This window comes from Nyctereutes procyonoides, unplaced genomic scaffold (genome assembly GCF_905146905.1).
Source record: "Nyctereutes procyonoides isolate TBG_1078 unplaced genomic scaffold, NYPRO_anot_genome, whole genome shotgun sequence".
NCBI lineage: Eukaryota > Metazoa > Chordata > Mammalia > Carnivora > Canidae > Nyctereutes > Nyctereutes procyonoides.
In genome coordinates this window covers 23,079,938-23,096,077 of record NW_026575135.1, presented here as the reverse complement: position 1 = coordinate 23,096,077, position 16,140 = coordinate 23,079,938, and the positions used below count along the sequence as shown (strand labels likewise).

Below are 16,140 nucleotides of genomic sequence, written 5' to 3'. Positions count from 1 at the left end.
AAATCAGATATCTAAATCTAAAGCTCAGAGGTGGGCAGCCCCGGTGGCACAGTGGTTTAGCGCCGCCTGCAGCCCAGGGCATGATCCTGGGGACCCTGGATCGAGTCCCACGTTGGGCTCTCTGCATGGACCTGCTTCTCCCTCTGCCTGTGTCTCTGCCTCTCTCTTGCTCTCTGCATCTCTATGAATAAATAAATTTAAAAATCTTAAAAAAAAAAAAACTGGCCATCATCTTTGGCCTCATTAAAAAAAACAAAAACATGCATTTAAAAAAAATAAAGCTCAGAGGTTTAGGTTAAAACAAAAAACTAAGAGCTGAGACATATAGACAGGCCTCAAGGTCCATCCATATTATTGTAAATGGCAGGTTTCCTTTTTTATGGCTGAATAATATTCCACTGCGTGTACCTAGGGACATTCATACATATATACCACATTTTCTTTATCCATTCATCCCTGTGGAAATTATTAAGTGAAGTCAGATGAAGACAAATACTGTATGTTCTTACTTATATGTGAACTCTGCAAAAACCCAAACTCATAGAAACAGAGAACAGATTGATAGATGCCAGAGGCAGGGGGTGGGTGGGCATGGGGTTGGGGGTGGGAGTAATGGAGGAATGAAGAAAGGTGGTCCAGAGGCACAAACTTCCAGTTGTAAGATAAATAAGTCCTGGGGATATAATGTAGAGCTTAGTGCTCTAATACTATATTACTTAATAGTATATTAGCATATCAAATACTGCATATAGAATTGGAAAGTTGCCAGGTAGATCTTGAAAGCTCTCACCTGGGCAGCCCGGGTGGCTCAGTGATTTAGCACAGACTTCAGCCCAAGGCCTGATCCTGGAGACCCAGGATCGAGTCCCACATTGGGCTCCCTGCATGGAGCCTGCTTCTCCCTCTGCCTGTGTCTCTGCCTCTCTGTCTCTCATGAATAAATAAAATAAAATCTTAAAAAAAAAAAAAAAAAAAAAAAAGCTCTCACCTCAAGAAAAAAAGAACTTATAGGCAGCCCGGGTGGCTCAGCAGTTAAGCGCCTGCCTTTGGCCCAGGGTGTGATCCTGGAGATCTGGGATCAAGTCCCACATCGGGCTTCCTGCATGAAGCCTGCTTCTCCCTCTGCCTGTGTCTCTGCCTCTCTCTCTCTGTGTCTCTCATGAATAAATAAAATCTTAAAAAAAAAAAAAAAGAACTTATAACTATGTGAGGTGATGGATGTTAATTTATTATTGTAATCGTTTCACCATACATACATCAAATCATTGTATTGTATACCTTAAACTAACAGAATGTTCTATGTCAATTGTATTTCAATAAAATTGTGAAAAAAAAAAAAAAAAGACATATAGGTGGTTGAGAACACCTGAGAGGAGTATAGACAGAGAAGTCTGAAGATTAAGTCCTGGGAAGCCAAAGGTTAAGGAACTATGAAAGATACAGCAAAAGGAGCTAATTTAGGAAGAGTAGTGTTCTGGAAACCAAGAATGTTTTAAGAGCAATTAATTATGTCAAATGAAAGAAATCACCATTGGACTTATCAGCTGAGACAGTAGGGAGTCTGGGAGCCCAGTCCTATGTGGAAGGGAAGAGTGGACAAGGAGAGCAAGGGCATTCCTGATAGATGTGGTCCCTGAGCCTAGGGTCAGAGCTGGGTTACAGGGTGGGAGAAATTCTTAGAGGTTTGGCTTTGCAACCCATTATCAGTGGGAGAGGCTCCAGCTAGGACCTGTTATGGCCAATATGATGATATGTCAGAATGGCCATCTTGCCTGGGCCTCACATTCACTCAAAGCCATAAATTTAAACTTTTGATGTTGTTTCCATATGGTTATACATGTGGTCTTTGGGGTTTCTGTTCATTAGAATGTTGAGTTTGTATATTGTATATAAAAACAGTATTTTTTAAAAAGATTTTATTTATTTATCCCTGAGAGAGACTGAGAGAGAGAGAGAGAGAGAGATAGAGGCCAAAACATAGGCAGAGGGAGAAGCAGGCTCCATTCAGGGAGCCTGATGTGGGCCTCAATCCTGGGACTCCAGGATCACACCCTGAGCTGAAGGCAGGTGCTTAACCACGGAGTCACCCAGGCATCCCAAAATACTGTATTTTCATATATAATTTATATACAACAACCACCAGTTCCCTTCTGTTCTTAATATACCAGGAGGGTGGGCACCCCGGGTCGCTCAGCAGTTTAGCGCCGCCTTCAGCCCAGGGTGTGATCCTGGAGACACGGGATCGGGTCCCACATCAGGATCCCTGCATGGAGCCTGCTTCTCCCCCTCTGCCTGTGCCTCTCTGTATGTCTCTCATTAATAAAGAAATAAAATCTTTAAATATAAATAAAAAAATATATACGGAGGGCTAAGAAGTGAGTGGCCTGGGTCTTACTCAGAATAGGGTCAAGAGGGTGACGGTGAGGTGCCAGGGTGCAAAATTTAAGAAGGTGAATGCAGTGTCCCAGGGAGTGTACCTTAGGTACCTCTTTTGCCTCACCCTGGTGCCAGCCTCATCTACCTTAGACACCACCAGGTAGTCTCCCTGTTCTCCATCCCTGGTGGGACCTCTAAAGGTAGGCATCCTGGAGAAGGAACACTAGAGAGAAAGAACTCTTACTCTGGGTGGGGGTGGGCACAAAACCCTGGAAATAGACAAAAATGATTATTAGGCCTCCTTCAACTCAAAAGTGGGTATACACTGCCACCCTGTGGCCACCCAGGATTGGATTCCCAGAACTACTTCCAGAATGGCACTGGCAAAGGTAAGGCAAGACCAAGATACACACCATCTCACCCAGCCCTGAATTTCTTCACATTAGCCTGTTTTCCTGCTGTTCAGACACATGAAGAAATGAAACTGTTCAACACATCTTTATTAACAGAGACATATGGACAGACTATGCATCAAGGGCAATGTCTGGAAGCTGTGATGGGGGTGTCTGTGTGCAGAAAAGGCCTTCTCTAGGCCAGGGATAGCTCCCTGAACCTAGGCTAACCTCTCTAGGTCCCCTGCCCAGCAGTGGGTCCTGAGCTGAGACCAGCCTCGCCATCATACTCCTGAGGGATGGATGGGGCTGGGGATCTTTCAGGATTGGAAGACCCTGACCTCAGCATTCTTATGGTTCCCCAGCTAACTTGGTTGCTGAGAGGGTGGGGGACAGGCCATGAGAACACTTGCATAGCAGGGGAAGAGAATGGGGGTAAGGCATATGGTGAGGACAGGGAGATGAAGGGGGCCTCCACAGGCAACCTTCATCTTCTTCCCCCCTCAATTTCTGCTGGATTGAGGGGTCAGGCCCATACAGAGTATAATACCCACACCCATCCCTAACTCCAGAGCCCTGACTGGTGGCAGAGAAACTCTGGAAAGGCCTGAGTTAGTCATCAAGCTTGTGGTATGTGAGTCTGAATGACTGGTCCCCTTGGTATACGTGGGGCTCCCTCTCTGGATGGGTGTGAATGCATGATGCTGCTGTACACATGGGATAATATCTGCGGGTATGTCCCATATGTCCCCATGAGTCTCTATGTTTGGTTGTGTAAGTATGTATGTCCCTGCTTGACAGCAGGAACTTAGTAATTGCATGTTGTGAGTACGTCCCTGTCTTTCCACCTGGGCTCCAGAAAGTGGATGTATGCGGGCCTGCCCGCTCCTGTCTATCCACAGGTCCTCCTTCAGGCCTGGCTGGTCAGGGGTCCTGGCCGAAGAGGTAGGTGGTGAACTCAAGCCGGAGGCCCCGGGCATAGGCTCGAAGAGTATAGAAGAGTGTGAGGAAGTCCTGGGTGCTGAAGATCGTGTCAGCCAGCGCGAAGGCCAGGGTAGATGGGATGACACCCCGGCCATACTCCACCATCCATGTGTTTGGTCCCCACTCCACAGCTGTTGCCTCACCAGGCCCATGCACCACGGTCTCTCCTGGGGGACAGGGAGCACCCACATAAGGAGCCTCGCCCTGCCCTTCCACTGCTGCCACCTCCCTAGGCCATGGGCTATCTATGGGCAGGGAGCAGAGCAAGAGCTTCAGGAAAGGAAAAAGCCTTACCTCATGGCCTGGTTGCCCATCTGGAAGATTAAGAAGGCAAGATAGCCACTCTTAAGTTTTCCTCTGTGGCATCGCCTGGCTCATGTCCTCTTTGGGGGGAAGCCAAGGAGGGCCACCTCACCTGGCCATGGGCCACTGTATGGGAGTCCTGGAAGTCTGCATTCCCCAGCCTCACACATGTCAGGCAGAAATTTAGCTAAATTTGGGCTGGGCCTGTTAGATAGGGAGGAGTGATTGTAAGATTTTTGTGGCTTTCTGAGAAATGTAGCTGTTCAGTTATAATTCCTGTCATGCCTGTAAAGCTCAACCTCAAATTTATGTGGAAGTCCAAAGCTCTACTTTTTATGTCATATGTTTCACCACAGAAAAAGGGAGACAATGGTCTGTCTTGTCTTTGGGGGTAGGAGAGCATATCTGATTACCCAACTGTCTTCCCAACAACTGTTGGAATATTAGATGAATAAAACAGTGTCTGGGTAGATAAAAATCAGGCATGGTTAACAGGAAGCTGTTATGTTTCGTTTCCTTTTAACAGTGGAAAGCAACGGGGGCCCTCGGACCTGCCTCAATCAACGACCTGTGGCTTATCTAGGGGGTTAAGGAAACCTGGAAAGAGCCCCCAACACACCCCCTTTCCGTGCTATCGCTCTCTTCCAACTCTGGGCACCCCAGAATGAAGGGACCCACCTCTCTGCCAGAGCCCCCCTACCCACCTGGGTAGAAGACCTCACTTTTGGTAGTGCCCTCTCTCCACTGGTGGAAGGTGCCAGAGATGATGGTGTCGGAGATCTCAGCCCAATAGCGCCCTGAGGGACAATCAGATGGACACCGAGTATCAGGGGATCAGCGCCAATACACGGCTTGGCCAAACATCAGAACGGAGGGCATGGGCCCTTGTACAGCCCCAGCCTCCCAGTTCGGCCCGCCGCCAGCACTGACCCGAGTGGCCGCGAGAGCCCAGGGCGGTGCCGAAGAGCAGCACGTACTCGGACAGCGAGGCGTGCAGAAGGCACATGGCGCCCATCCAGCCGCCCGCGTTCACGAACACCCACTGCAGCTCCTCGTCGGGCAACACGTGGCCTGGGTGCAGCCGCCGTAGCTCCACGATCAGCCGAGAGAAAGCCAGCTCGTGGTCCAGCCCTGGAGGGGGCAGAGGAACAACAGGGTCAGAGCCAGCACCACTCCGAACTCGGGAAAGGCGCCTCTCAAACTCCCAGCTCGGCTCGGGCCTCCCCAGGACCCTGCCCTCCACCCGTTCACTCGCCCGGTCATCCGGCGGCTCACCCGCGTACTGCCGGGCCAGCTGCGCGATCTCTTCGCGCTGGAAGACGAAGCTCTGCGTGCCCAGCCAGAGCCAGACCACCTGGGCCAGCACCGCTGCGGCACCCAAGAGCAGCGCGGCCCACGCCCACCGCCGGCCCACTGCCCACTGCATCCCGGCGGGCGGCCTGGCACGGAGAAGCGAAGGAACGACCGGTGGGCCTGCAGCTGCGACTCCCACTGCCTCCAGACCTGCGGCGCGCAGCCCACGACCGTTCCCCCGCCACAGCGTGGTACGGCTTGCCCTGGCCAATCATAACAGTCCGGGCACCCGGGCTCCGCCCCTCGGGTTGAACCATTTCCTCGCGGGGAGCGGGGAGCGCCGAGGAGTGCGGCGGAGCCTCGCGCGTGATGCGAGGGGGCGGGGCTAAGCCTCCCCGGCTGCACTATTTAGGGCCTACGAGCAAGGTCTCTGCGAGTGCCCTACCACGTGTGAATGGGGGTGTGAATGTGGGCGGGGGTAGGGGGCCGGCCTGGACTCCCAGGTGAAGCAGGCAAGCCCGGAAGCAGAGACTTCCGGGACTTGTGATTGCCATTTTTGTTAGCACAGAAAGTGGGAGGAGGCGCTTCTGCCTAGGAATGTTACCGAAGGCTTTATGGAGGCGCTGATGCCTGAGCCACGCCTTTAGGGGAAATGGGGAGGGCATTCTAGCGAATGTGGCCTGTTCCAAGAACAAAGTCGCTGTGAAGAGACAACAGGGGGTCTGTTGGGGGCCTACGATTCATTCTTTGCTTTGAAGCACAAAATGTGAGAGGAGTGCATTGTAAACCAAAAGGGTTATGAGGAGCGGAATAATAAAGGAAGAGAAACAAAGGAGAAAAGAAGCAGCAAAGTGCAGTGATTAAGAAAGTAACTCTGGAGCTGGACTGGGTTAAAAGCCCGGCTTCTGCCATCTACTAGGTGTGTGATCTTGGGCAAGTTACTTAAACCCTGTGACTCAGTTTTCTCATCTGTGTAATGCGATGAATAAAAGTACCTACCTCAGAGAGCATACGTTCATTGTGATGAAGATTAAATGAGTTAATATTTATAAAGCAATTAGTGCCCTGCAAGTGGTGACATGTGTATTTGTTATAAAAATAAAACACAAGGGAGAAGAGAACTGTAAGAACATAGCATCACACATGATAGTGATGGAATGAAGGATCAACACAGTCAAATGTAATTGAGAGGTCCGATAAAATGATGGGAAATGGTCATTAGGTTTCTCAGTAGGGGCATGTAGCAGAGATGATGCTATATGTTCACAAATCTATTTCCTTTTGCTCTTGGGCAGTCAGATTGCATTCCACAGTATACTCTATAGTTAGATGAGGTCATATGACTGTGTTCTGGCCAATGAAGTATAGCCAGAAATGTTGTATGCCACTTCCAGGTCCAGCTCCTAAAACCTGTGAAATTCTTTACATTCTCACTCTTTCTTCATCTATTATCTTAGTTACAGAGAATTAAGTAGTGGAGAATTCTGAATGCTGCTTCCCCTCTACCTCCACAATGGACTGTGTTGCTAAGCCACTGAGTTTGGGGGTGTGGTGTCATTTGTTACAGCAACTAAGATTACTTAGACCAATACAGGCCACTAACCTTGTTACAGTGTATTGTGCAGTTAAGAGTAGAGACTGGTGGGCAGCTCCGGTGGCGCAGTGGTTTAGCGCCACTTGAAGCCTGGGGTGTGATCCTGAAGATCCCGGATCGAGTCCCCCATCAGGCTTCCTGCATGGAGCCTGCTTCTCCCTCTGCCTCTCTCGCTCTCCCTGAATAAATAAATAAATCTTAAAAAAAAAAAAAAAAAAAGAGTAGAGACTGGGAAGATGGACTCTGTTAAGAAAGACAATTCAACCAAGTAAACTTGAATATCTAATTGGCTTTATTAAACAATTCATGAATCAGGGAGCACCCCATCTAGCCTGTAGAGGAGAGCTCCAAGGAGGAGGCATACAAAATGGAAGGTTTTTATTTTTTTAAAGACTTATTTTTATTTTTTTTACCTATTTTTTTAAGATTTATATATTTAAAAAAAAGATTTATTTTTAGAGAAAGAGAGTGAGGCACTTGGGTGGCTCAGTGGTTGGGCATCTGCCTTTGGCTTGAGTCATAATCCCAGGGTCCTGAGATCGAGTCCCTCATCAGGCTCCCTGCCAGGAGCCTGCTTCTCCTCTGCTTGTCTCTGCCTCTCTCTCTCTCTCTCTCTCTGTATTTATTCAGAAAGAGGCAGAGACACAGGCAGAGGGAGAGGCAGACTCCATGCAGGTAGCCCAATGTGGGACTTGATCCTGGGACTCCAGGATCACACCCTGGGCTGAAAGCAGATGCTTTAACCGCTGAGCCACCCAGGCGTCCCCCAAAAATATATATATTTTTAAAGATTTTATTTATTTATTCATGAGAGATAGAGAGAGAGAGAGAGGGAGAGAGAGAGACAGAAACATAGGCAGAGGGAGGAGCAGGCTCCACGCCCTACACGGGACTCGATCCCGGGTCCCAGGGTCAGGCTCTGGGCCGAAGGCGGTGCTAAACTGCTGAGCCACCTGGGCTGCCCCCAAATAAATAAAATCTTAAAAAACAAACAAACAGAGAGAGAGAGAGAGAGCTTGCATGTGACTGTGAGGCAGGGTGAGGGAGCAGAGGGAGAGGGAGAGAATCTGGAGCAGACTCCTTGCTGAGTGCAAAGCCCACGCGGGGCTTGATCTCCCAACCCTAAGATTGTGACCTGAGCTGAAATCAGGAGTCAGACGTGTAAGATAAGATGCCCCCCAAATGGAAGGTTTTTATAGGAAGGAGCCTGGCACAAGAAAGTTATTAGCAAGAGAAAAGGATTATTCCAGGCAAGTTCCTTTCCCTTAAGGAGTATTATGCAGATTACCTAGTTTTCCTTTGGGGAAAGAAAATGCCCATGTAGGGGCTCATTGGTGCTAATCAGAAAATTCCTGACTAATCAGTGAAGACAACGTGTCTGTGGAAATTGAAACACAGTTATAGGGGATCCCTGGGTGGCTCAGCAGTTTAGCGCCTGCCTTTGGCCCAGAGCACGATCCTGGGATCGAGTCCCACGTCGGGCTCCCAGCATGGATCCTGCTTCTCCCTCCTCCTGTGTCTCTGCCTCTCTCTCTCTATGTCTATAATAAATAAATAAATTAATTAATTAATAAATCTTAAAAAAAATGAAACACAGTTAAATTAGGCATTAAGCCTGGGTTTGGGGCAGCCCAGGTGGCTCAGCAGTCTAGCGCCACCTTTGGCCCAGGGTGTGATCCTGGAGTCTTAGAGATGCGGGATCGAGTTAGGTGTGGGGCTCCCTGCAGGGAGCCTGCTTCTGTCTGTGCCCCTCTCTCTCTCTGTCTCTCATGAATAAATAAATAAAATCTTAAAAAAAAAAAAAGCCTGGGTTTGAAGACTTGACCTATTCTTTTTTAAATATTTTTTTAAGATTATTTATTTATTTACTCATGAGAGACGCAGAATGAGAGAGAGAGAGGCAGAGACACAGGCAGAGGGAGAAGCAGGCTCCAAGCAGGGAGCCCGACGTGGGACTTGATCCCAGGACTCCAGGATCACACCCCGGGCTGAAGGTGGCCCTAAACTGCTGAGCCACCGGGGCTGCCCTGAAGACTTGACCTGTGTGATGCCAATTTTGGACTGCAAGTTTTCTTTTCTTTTTCTTAAGATTTATTTATTTATTTATTTATTTATTCATTCATTCATTCATTCATTCATTCATTCATTCATGAGAGACACACAGAGAGGCAGAGACACAGGCAGAGGGAGAAGCAGGCTCCATGCAGGGAGCCCAATGTGGGACTGGATCCTGGGACTCCAGGATCATGCCCTGAGCCGAAGGCAGGTGCTTAACCGCTGAGCCACCCAGGCATCCCTGCAAGTTTTGTTTTCAACAATGTTGTATTAGAGATCTTCAAGGGATCCTGGAGGGAAAGGGCTCAGTAGGCTCCATCTCAGCCATTCTGTTCCTCCCCCAAAAAGTCATCTTGGAGACAGAGAAGAGGTTTGGAAGTGTTCCTGAAGAGATGTTTCTGAAGGGGGTGAGAAGTTATTTGGCATTGATGAGAGAGCAGAAGGCAAGCTGAGGACAAAGCACAGACACCCTGCAAACCCCTCCCTCTTCTCCCAGGTGGGACAGGTGTGACATTCCTCAGGCACTCCTGGCTGCCCTAAAGCTAAGGGAAGGAAAAACAAATGGTTAACTTACAGAGATACAGTCCAGCAAGACAAGAGTCTCCCTCAGTTTACAAATGTCTTAGTGACATTTGTAAGAAAAAAGCATTCTTATCAATAACCTAATTTCCAGAAGGAAGCTCCCAACTGTCTTAATGTTAATGCTTTACTAGAGGAAAAAACAACCTTAACTTGACAATGGCAAGGCCTCCAGTATCTCGTAGATCCTCTTTTTTTTTTTTAACAAAGTTGAATTATCCTCTTTTTTTTTTTTTTAAGAGTTTATTTATTCATTCATGAGAGACACAGAAGCAGAGAGAGGCAGAGACACAGGCAGAGGGAGAAGCAGGCTCCACCCAGGGATTCCGATGTGGAATCGATTCTAGGTCTCCAGGAACACACCCTGGGCCAAAGGCAGCACTAAACCGCTGAGCCACCTGGGCTGCCCTGTAGATCCTCTTTAGCATATGAAAGTTCTTTTAAAAACCTCCCTTTTTCCTTACCCCCAGTTCCCAAGTATATAATCAGCCACCCCTCGCAACCCTGGTGCAGCAGCTATTTCTGCCCAGGGTCCTGTCCCTGTTGCTTTAATAAAATCACCACCTTTTGGGACCAAAGACCTCTCAAGAATTCTTTCCTGGCTGTTGGCTCTGGACCTCACCTACATTCAAAACTGTATCAGCATGATGTAAGGAGTAGCACTGAAGCACTGGTGTTCTTGGGAAAATGGGTCTGCCTCCAAAATCCAGTCACTCCAACAACAAAGATGGCTGAGAGAGGAGGAAAGCAAATCTATCCTAGCTCCCCCCACCCCACCGCCACCCCAAAGAATGAAAAGCCAGTGGTATAGGTTAAATGCTCATTTCTCAGTTTCCTGCTCCCTGCCCCCTACCTAGTAGTCTCTTCAGATTCCAGTCTGAGGACCTAGGGCAGAGATTAGGTAAATGACCAATGACCCAGTTTTTGCATCTGAGCTGCAAAACACCTGGGTTGGCCTGGCCTGGGTTGGGGGAAGGGGCCTCCCTACTACTGGGGAGTTCCTATCTTCTGTCTTGAGTCTCACTGAAATCTCAGAGCATTTTAGAGCATGGAGAAGAGCCTGGAAGCTTGGGTTCAAATCTTAGCTAGGCCACTAATCCTCTAGGTGACCTTAGGCTTCTGTTCTGCATGTGGAATGAGCAGGGGGTTCAAACAATATTTAGGAGTCTTTTAAAAAGTGCCAAGGGAGGAATTAATTTGAATTTTTTTATCCTAGTGTAAAGGAAACACCCCTGATCCTACCTAGATGGTGGCTGATTATATACCTGATTATATACCTAGATGGTGGCTGGAGCTACTGACAGTTGGGTCCTGTCCACACTTCTACATTTCTTTTAGCCTTCTTACAAGACAATTCACTTCTTGTGCTTGTAACGCTAAATAACTAAATAAATAACATGGTTACTTAGGCTCTTTCCCCCCCAAACCTGTTTCTCCAGCCTGCAGGGGATGGGGTTTGATTTTGGTGAAGTATTCACTCCTCCAGGTAGTAACTGGAAGCCAGGGTTGAGCTGAAGCAGATCGCTCCCACCCTCACCCTCATGCCATTTTGCTTCTCCACCTTGGCGATTGAACAAGTGCGACAATTGTGGATTCAGGATTATACCCCTACCCGACCCCAGACTGTGAACTGCTGGAGAGCAGAGACGATGCCTGACTTGTGCAGGGGCATCCCTTTGCCCCACATGGAGCCTAGGGGCCTGGCACACAGATCTTCAGTAAATATTTGCTGAACGAGTGACCAAATGAATGACTGAATACGGCAAAGAAATCTTGTGTCACGGAGCTGAGGGATCTGCAAGCAGCGGTTTTTACAGATAATTTTTTCCTAAAGTAGTGACTTGGCCCGAGGGTATACTGGGATGACCAAAGCGCCCCCTCCCCCCCAAAGCTAGGCTTTTCCGGAGTCGCGCCCGCGGTCGGGTGGGCGGTCCCTTAGGCGGTCACCTGCTAGAGGTTGGCCAATCATCGGGGGGCGGGGCGGGTCAGACCCAGAGATGGGTGAGAGTCTGCTCTATAGAGCTCCAGAGGATCCCCACCCACGCAAGTGGCCTAATGTCGCGCAGCGGATCACCCCCTGAGCAGCGCCAGCAGGCGTCAGAGGCGGATGCCACGGCCACAACCTTCCGAGCGAGCGGTAACTGCAGGGCGGCTGGGACGCGCTGGGACGCGGAGCCGAGCCCTCCCTTTGCTTGGAAAGTTACCGTCCCTTCCCCGAGGTCGGTGCCCCACCCGGCCAAGCCTCCGCGACCGAGTTGGGGCCGAGGCTAATTAGGACCTGGGAAAGCTCAAGCTCGCGTCTTTGGCTCCTGAGCAGGAGAGGGCCGAGACGGTGCCTCCAGGCTTGGCCCTGCTGGTGGGTGAGACCCAGGCCAGAGGGAGTCAGAGAGTTTTGCTGATTGATCTTGCCTTTCTGTCCCCAGAACATCAGCATATCCGCTACAACCCGCTACAAGATGAATGGGTTCTGGTGTCAGCTCACCGCATGAAGCGGCCCTGGCAGGGGCAAGTAGAACCCCCGCTCCTGATGACAGTTCCCCGCCATGACCCCCACAACCCTCTGTGTCCCGGGGCCACACGCGCCAATGGAGAGGTAAGCCTTTAGAACCTGCATCTGCAACTGAGCCCCGAGTAGTAGCTCCTTCTTAGAGCTGCCCCTCACCCACAACGGAGTGGACTCCCTTCTGTGTTATAACCCACGGAGTCTTTCTGACCCCACAGCGGGCCCTCCACACCCCCCCTGTAGCCTGTCTGGCCCCTGAAGCTGGCCAGATGACTGGTGGGTATGGAGCAGCAAATGCTTCTAGACCATCCTTGTCAGTAGGTGAATCCCTATTATGATGGCACCTTCCTGTTTGACAACGACTTTCCAGCTCTGCAGCCTGATGCCCCCAATCCAGGTAAACTGTGGGGGGGGGGGAGGCTGGACTTGTTGGGGGACTTCTGTTGCAGAGAATGATACCCTTTTATCTCAGGACCCAGTGATCATCCTCTTTTCCAAGCGGAGGCTGCTCGAGGAGTTTGGTAATAACTATGGATTTCCTTTCTTACCTTCAACCCAGGGCTTGGACTGAGCACTAGGTTGGGCCCTGCCCCTGGCACAGCCAAACCCATATCACTGTCATTTCTTCCTCCTACACCACCTAGTAAGGTCATGTGCTTCCATCCCTGGTCAGATGTAACGCTACCACTTATGTCAGTCCCTGAGATCCGCACTGTCGTCGATGCGTGGGCCTCAGTGACAGAGGAGCTGGGTGCCCGGTACCCTTGGGTGCAGGTCTGTGAGGTTGCCCCCTCCCCTGGATGGGCAGGGAGAGGGTGGTGCAGATTTGGTGCTGGGAAGTAGTATTCCTGTTTTCACAGGATGTGGTCAGGAAAGGCTGGTTTGGTGTCTCTTTGGCTATTAAAGCTACCTACCTCTACCCGATAGATCTTTGAAAACAAAGGAGCCATGATGGGCTGTTCCAACCCCCATCCCCACTGCCAGGTAAGTGTGTCAGGGGCCCTAGTGGATTTGTGGGGTGAGTTCAAGGCAGTACTGTGGGGAAAGGACCTAGAGGGACAGAGTAAATATGCTAGTAATGTGGAGGCTTGGAGGCAAAGGATCTGCCAGCTGTTCTCTGCTCCTGCCCCTTGACAGGTGTGGGCCAGTAGTTTTCTGCCAGATATTGCCCAGCGTGAGGAGCGATCTCAGCGGGCCTATCAGAGTCAACATGGAGAGCCCCTGCTAATGGAATATGGCCGCCAGGAGCTGCTCAGAAAGGTGCGGAAAAGCCAGACCCTGTTTCTGCAAGGAACCCCTACCCTCAGCCCAAAAGAGAAAGGTGTATGAAGGAGAAGGGTAGAAGGAAAATAGAAGAGAGACTTGATGGGTAAGCCATAGCAATAATCAAAAAGGAAAGATGACAGTGGCTTAGATTAGGGTGGTAGTAGTGGAGATAAGATTCTGGGTACATTTTTTCTTCTTCTCCTGCCTATTTGCTGACAGTCCCCCAACCCCATCCCTTCATGACCTCAACTCTACTTGATCTGCCCAGGAACGACTGGTCTTAACCAGTGAGCACTGGTTAGTACTAGTCCCTTTTTGGGCAGTATGGCCCTTCCAGACACTGCTGCTGCCCCGTAGGCATGTGCGCCGCCTGCCTGAGCTGACCCCTGCTGAGCGTGATGGTGAGTCTTCCAGCTGGGACCCTGGGGCCAGGCATAGGATGGGGATAGCTCTGGTAGGGCCAGCATCTTGGCCCCAGGCTGAGAGTCAGGCTCTGATTCCAGATCTAGCCTCCATCATGAAGAAGCTCTTGACCAAGTATGACAACCTATTTGAGACATCCTTTCCCTACTCCATGGGTTGGCACGGTAAGGCTTTTTGAGCATCCATACCTAGCTCTGACACCAATTCTGAGGTCCTGAGGCCAGCTCAGTGGACTGCAACCCCCAGCAGGCTTTGAAATACTTGTTGGGGGAAGTGTCCAGACCAGGGGTGCTGGGACTGAAGGTGGAACAATAAACTTGGTGAAACTGTGTCTCCTAGTGTTTTCCAATGCCTGGTCTACTCAGTGGCAAGGAATGCTGGGAGATGTAGTTTTCAGGTAGCTAGCTTAGTTTAGGGGTAGGGGCTAGGCTGAAGAACTAGAAAATGACCCTTCCCAATTATCTCTTCTTCTGTCAGGGGCTCCCACAGGATCAGAGGCTGAAGCCAACTGGGATCATTGGCAGCTTCATGCTCATTACTACCCTCCACTCTTGCGCTCTGCCACCGTCCGGAAATTCATGGTTGGCTATGAAATGCTTGCCCAGGCTCAGAGGGACCTCACCCCCGAGCAGGTCAGATTTCAGAGCACTCTGGGTCCTTGGGTGCTACTTTTGCCTCCCATTTTCCCAAGGGAACTCAATAATCATGACCCTGAAAACCGCTATAACCTAGGAGCTGCTCAGCAATATCCTCTGGTTACTTTGGCAGTCTTTATCACCAGCCTCCTGGTCCTACTAGCCTTCCCCCCAGTGTCTCCTAGGTACTCATTATTACTGTTCGACTCATACCACTCCATACCACCATTCTGGGCAGCCTCCTCCTCCCTGATTGCCCCCTGTTCCCTTCCAGGCTGCAGAGAGACTAAGGATGCTTCCTGAGGTTCATTACTGCCTGGGGCAGCAGAAGGATAGGGAGACAGCAACCATCGCCTGACCACGCTGACCACAGGGCCTTCTGCTTGAGGGAACCAGGGCCGAGGGTTGGGAAGATGTGGGATCAATAAAACTAAACTGTGTTTCTCAAACTTATTCTAATGACAGAGGAGTATGAACTATAATCCTTGGGGATCTGGGTTAAAGGCTGATGGCATAGCACCAGCCACAACTCTTCTTTGCCTACAAATATACAAAACTTAGAGTACAAAAATTCCACCCCAAATCTCTGAATAAAATGAATACTCAATTTAATGTCTGGCCTATAGATTCTCTTATTCCTGGAGTAACAAAGGCATCACAGTTTAAGAAACTTTGAAAATTCTGTGTTCTTGTCTGTGGCTAAGGCTTTCGGAAGGCCAGAGCCCCCTTTACCACTACCCCTGGGATGATATGTCAGCTCATCAAGCCTAGGCCTGAGGGTTTGATGGGGAGTGGGGGAGCAGGATCCTGGATCCAGTGGTCAGTGGCCAGACACTGGGCTGCTGGCCAGAACCTCGGCTTTTTGAGTGGCTGCAGCTTGGCTCTGCTCCAGCCCACAGGGGCTGAAGGGGCGGGAAGGGAACGTGTACGTGGCTTTGTGTCCTTGACTTCTCTAGACTCTCATGTGCAGCATATAATTGCAGGCTCTGCACGTTTGTAGTTGCCCATGTGCCCCAATTATTGCAGCAGAAGAAAGGAAGAAAACAGCTCTGGCAAGGAAGGGGCTAACAGAGTTAGGAGCCTCAGCACCTGGAAGGAGGGGATGGTTCTTGGAGTGATCTTGAGTCTGTCCCCACTCCTCCCAACCTGTTTCTTTTCTTTCTTTTTTTTTTTTTTTAATATTTTATTTATTTTATCATGAGAGGCAGAGAAGCAGAGACATAGGCAGAGAGAAAAGCAGGCTCCATGCAGGGAGCCTGATGTGGGACTCCATCCCGGGACTCCAGGATCACGGACTGGGCCAAAGGCAGGTGCTCAACCTCTGAGCCACCTAGGTGTTCCCCAATCTGTTTCCTTGGCAAGACTGTATGACTATGGCAATATTAGGGCATGCAACCCAGGAGACCTGATGCCATCTAGTGCCCTCCAAACTTTTAGGTGAGGATAGGGCTGGTGAGCAATGCAAGAATGGCCAGAGGCTTTTTATCTTCATTCTTTCAAGGCAACTGAGTTTGGGAGGGGTATCATGCCAGGACTAAACAGTGATGATTTGGCTTGGGAGAACCCTGGCTGCCTGTCTTCTAGTCCAGGGTTTTTTCTTCCTTGAGACCCTGAAGGGATAGGGTCTGGGACTTGGAGTATCTGGAAGGACCTCAGACAGACATGGTACACATCTCCGTTGAGACCTCAGTCACTGGGAGTGGATGTGAACCCTGGATGTGTTGCCGGCTTAAGGCA

At 49.9% G+C, this 16,140-nt stretch overlaps 2 protein-coding genes across 7 annotated transcripts; one reads left to right on the top strand and one right to left on the bottom strand.

Moving 5' to 3' along the window:
* Nucleotides 1-2,858: 2,858 nt before the first annotated feature.
* Nucleotides 2,859-5,599, bottom strand: SIGMAR1 (sigma non-opioid intracellular receptor 1). Of its 2 annotated transcripts, none has more exons than XM_055301402.1 (4): nucleotides 5,331-5,599; nucleotides 4,986-5,186; nucleotides 4,760-4,852; nucleotides 2,859-3,919 (listed from the first exon to the last, which is right to left on the bottom strand). In XM_055301402.1, the coding sequence occupies exons 1-4, from the start codon at nucleotides 5,479-5,481 to the stop codon at nucleotides 3,693-3,695; spliced, it is 672 nt and encodes a 223-aa protein (XP_055157377.1). In that variant the 5' UTR covers nucleotides 5,482-5,599; the 3' UTR covers nucleotides 2,859-3,692. The 2 variants fall into 2 exon arrangements, with proteins under 2 accessions (XP_055157377.1, XP_055157378.1); XM_055301403.1 differs by having other exon boundaries at nucleotides 4,778-4,852.
* A 5,963-nt stretch (nucleotides 5,600-11,562) lies between these two features.
* Nucleotides 11,563-15,015, top strand: GALT (galactose-1-phosphate uridylyltransferase). Of its 5 annotated transcripts, none has more exons than XM_055302807.1 (11): nucleotides 11,563-11,713; nucleotides 12,000-12,169; nucleotides 12,401-12,476; nucleotides 12,552-12,600; nucleotides 12,724-12,853; nucleotides 13,007-13,063; nucleotides 13,217-13,339; nucleotides 13,614-13,746; nucleotides 13,849-13,932; nucleotides 14,246-14,400; nucleotides 14,678-15,015. In XM_055302807.1, the coding sequence occupies exons 1-11, from the start codon at nucleotides 11,632-11,634 to the stop codon at nucleotides 14,759-14,761; spliced, it is 1,143 nt and encodes a 380-aa protein (XP_055158782.1). In that variant the 5' UTR covers nucleotides 11,563-11,631; the 3' UTR covers nucleotides 14,762-15,015. The 5 variants fall into 5 exon arrangements, with proteins under 5 accessions (XP_055158782.1, XP_055158780.1, XP_055158783.1 ...); XM_055302805.1 differs by having other exon boundaries at nucleotides 11,566-11,795; XM_055302808.1 differs by lacking the exon at nucleotides 12,552-12,600 and having other exon boundaries at nucleotides 11,566-11,795; nucleotides 12,753-12,853.
* The last annotated feature ends 1,125 nt before the right edge of the window (nucleotides 15,016-16,140 follow it).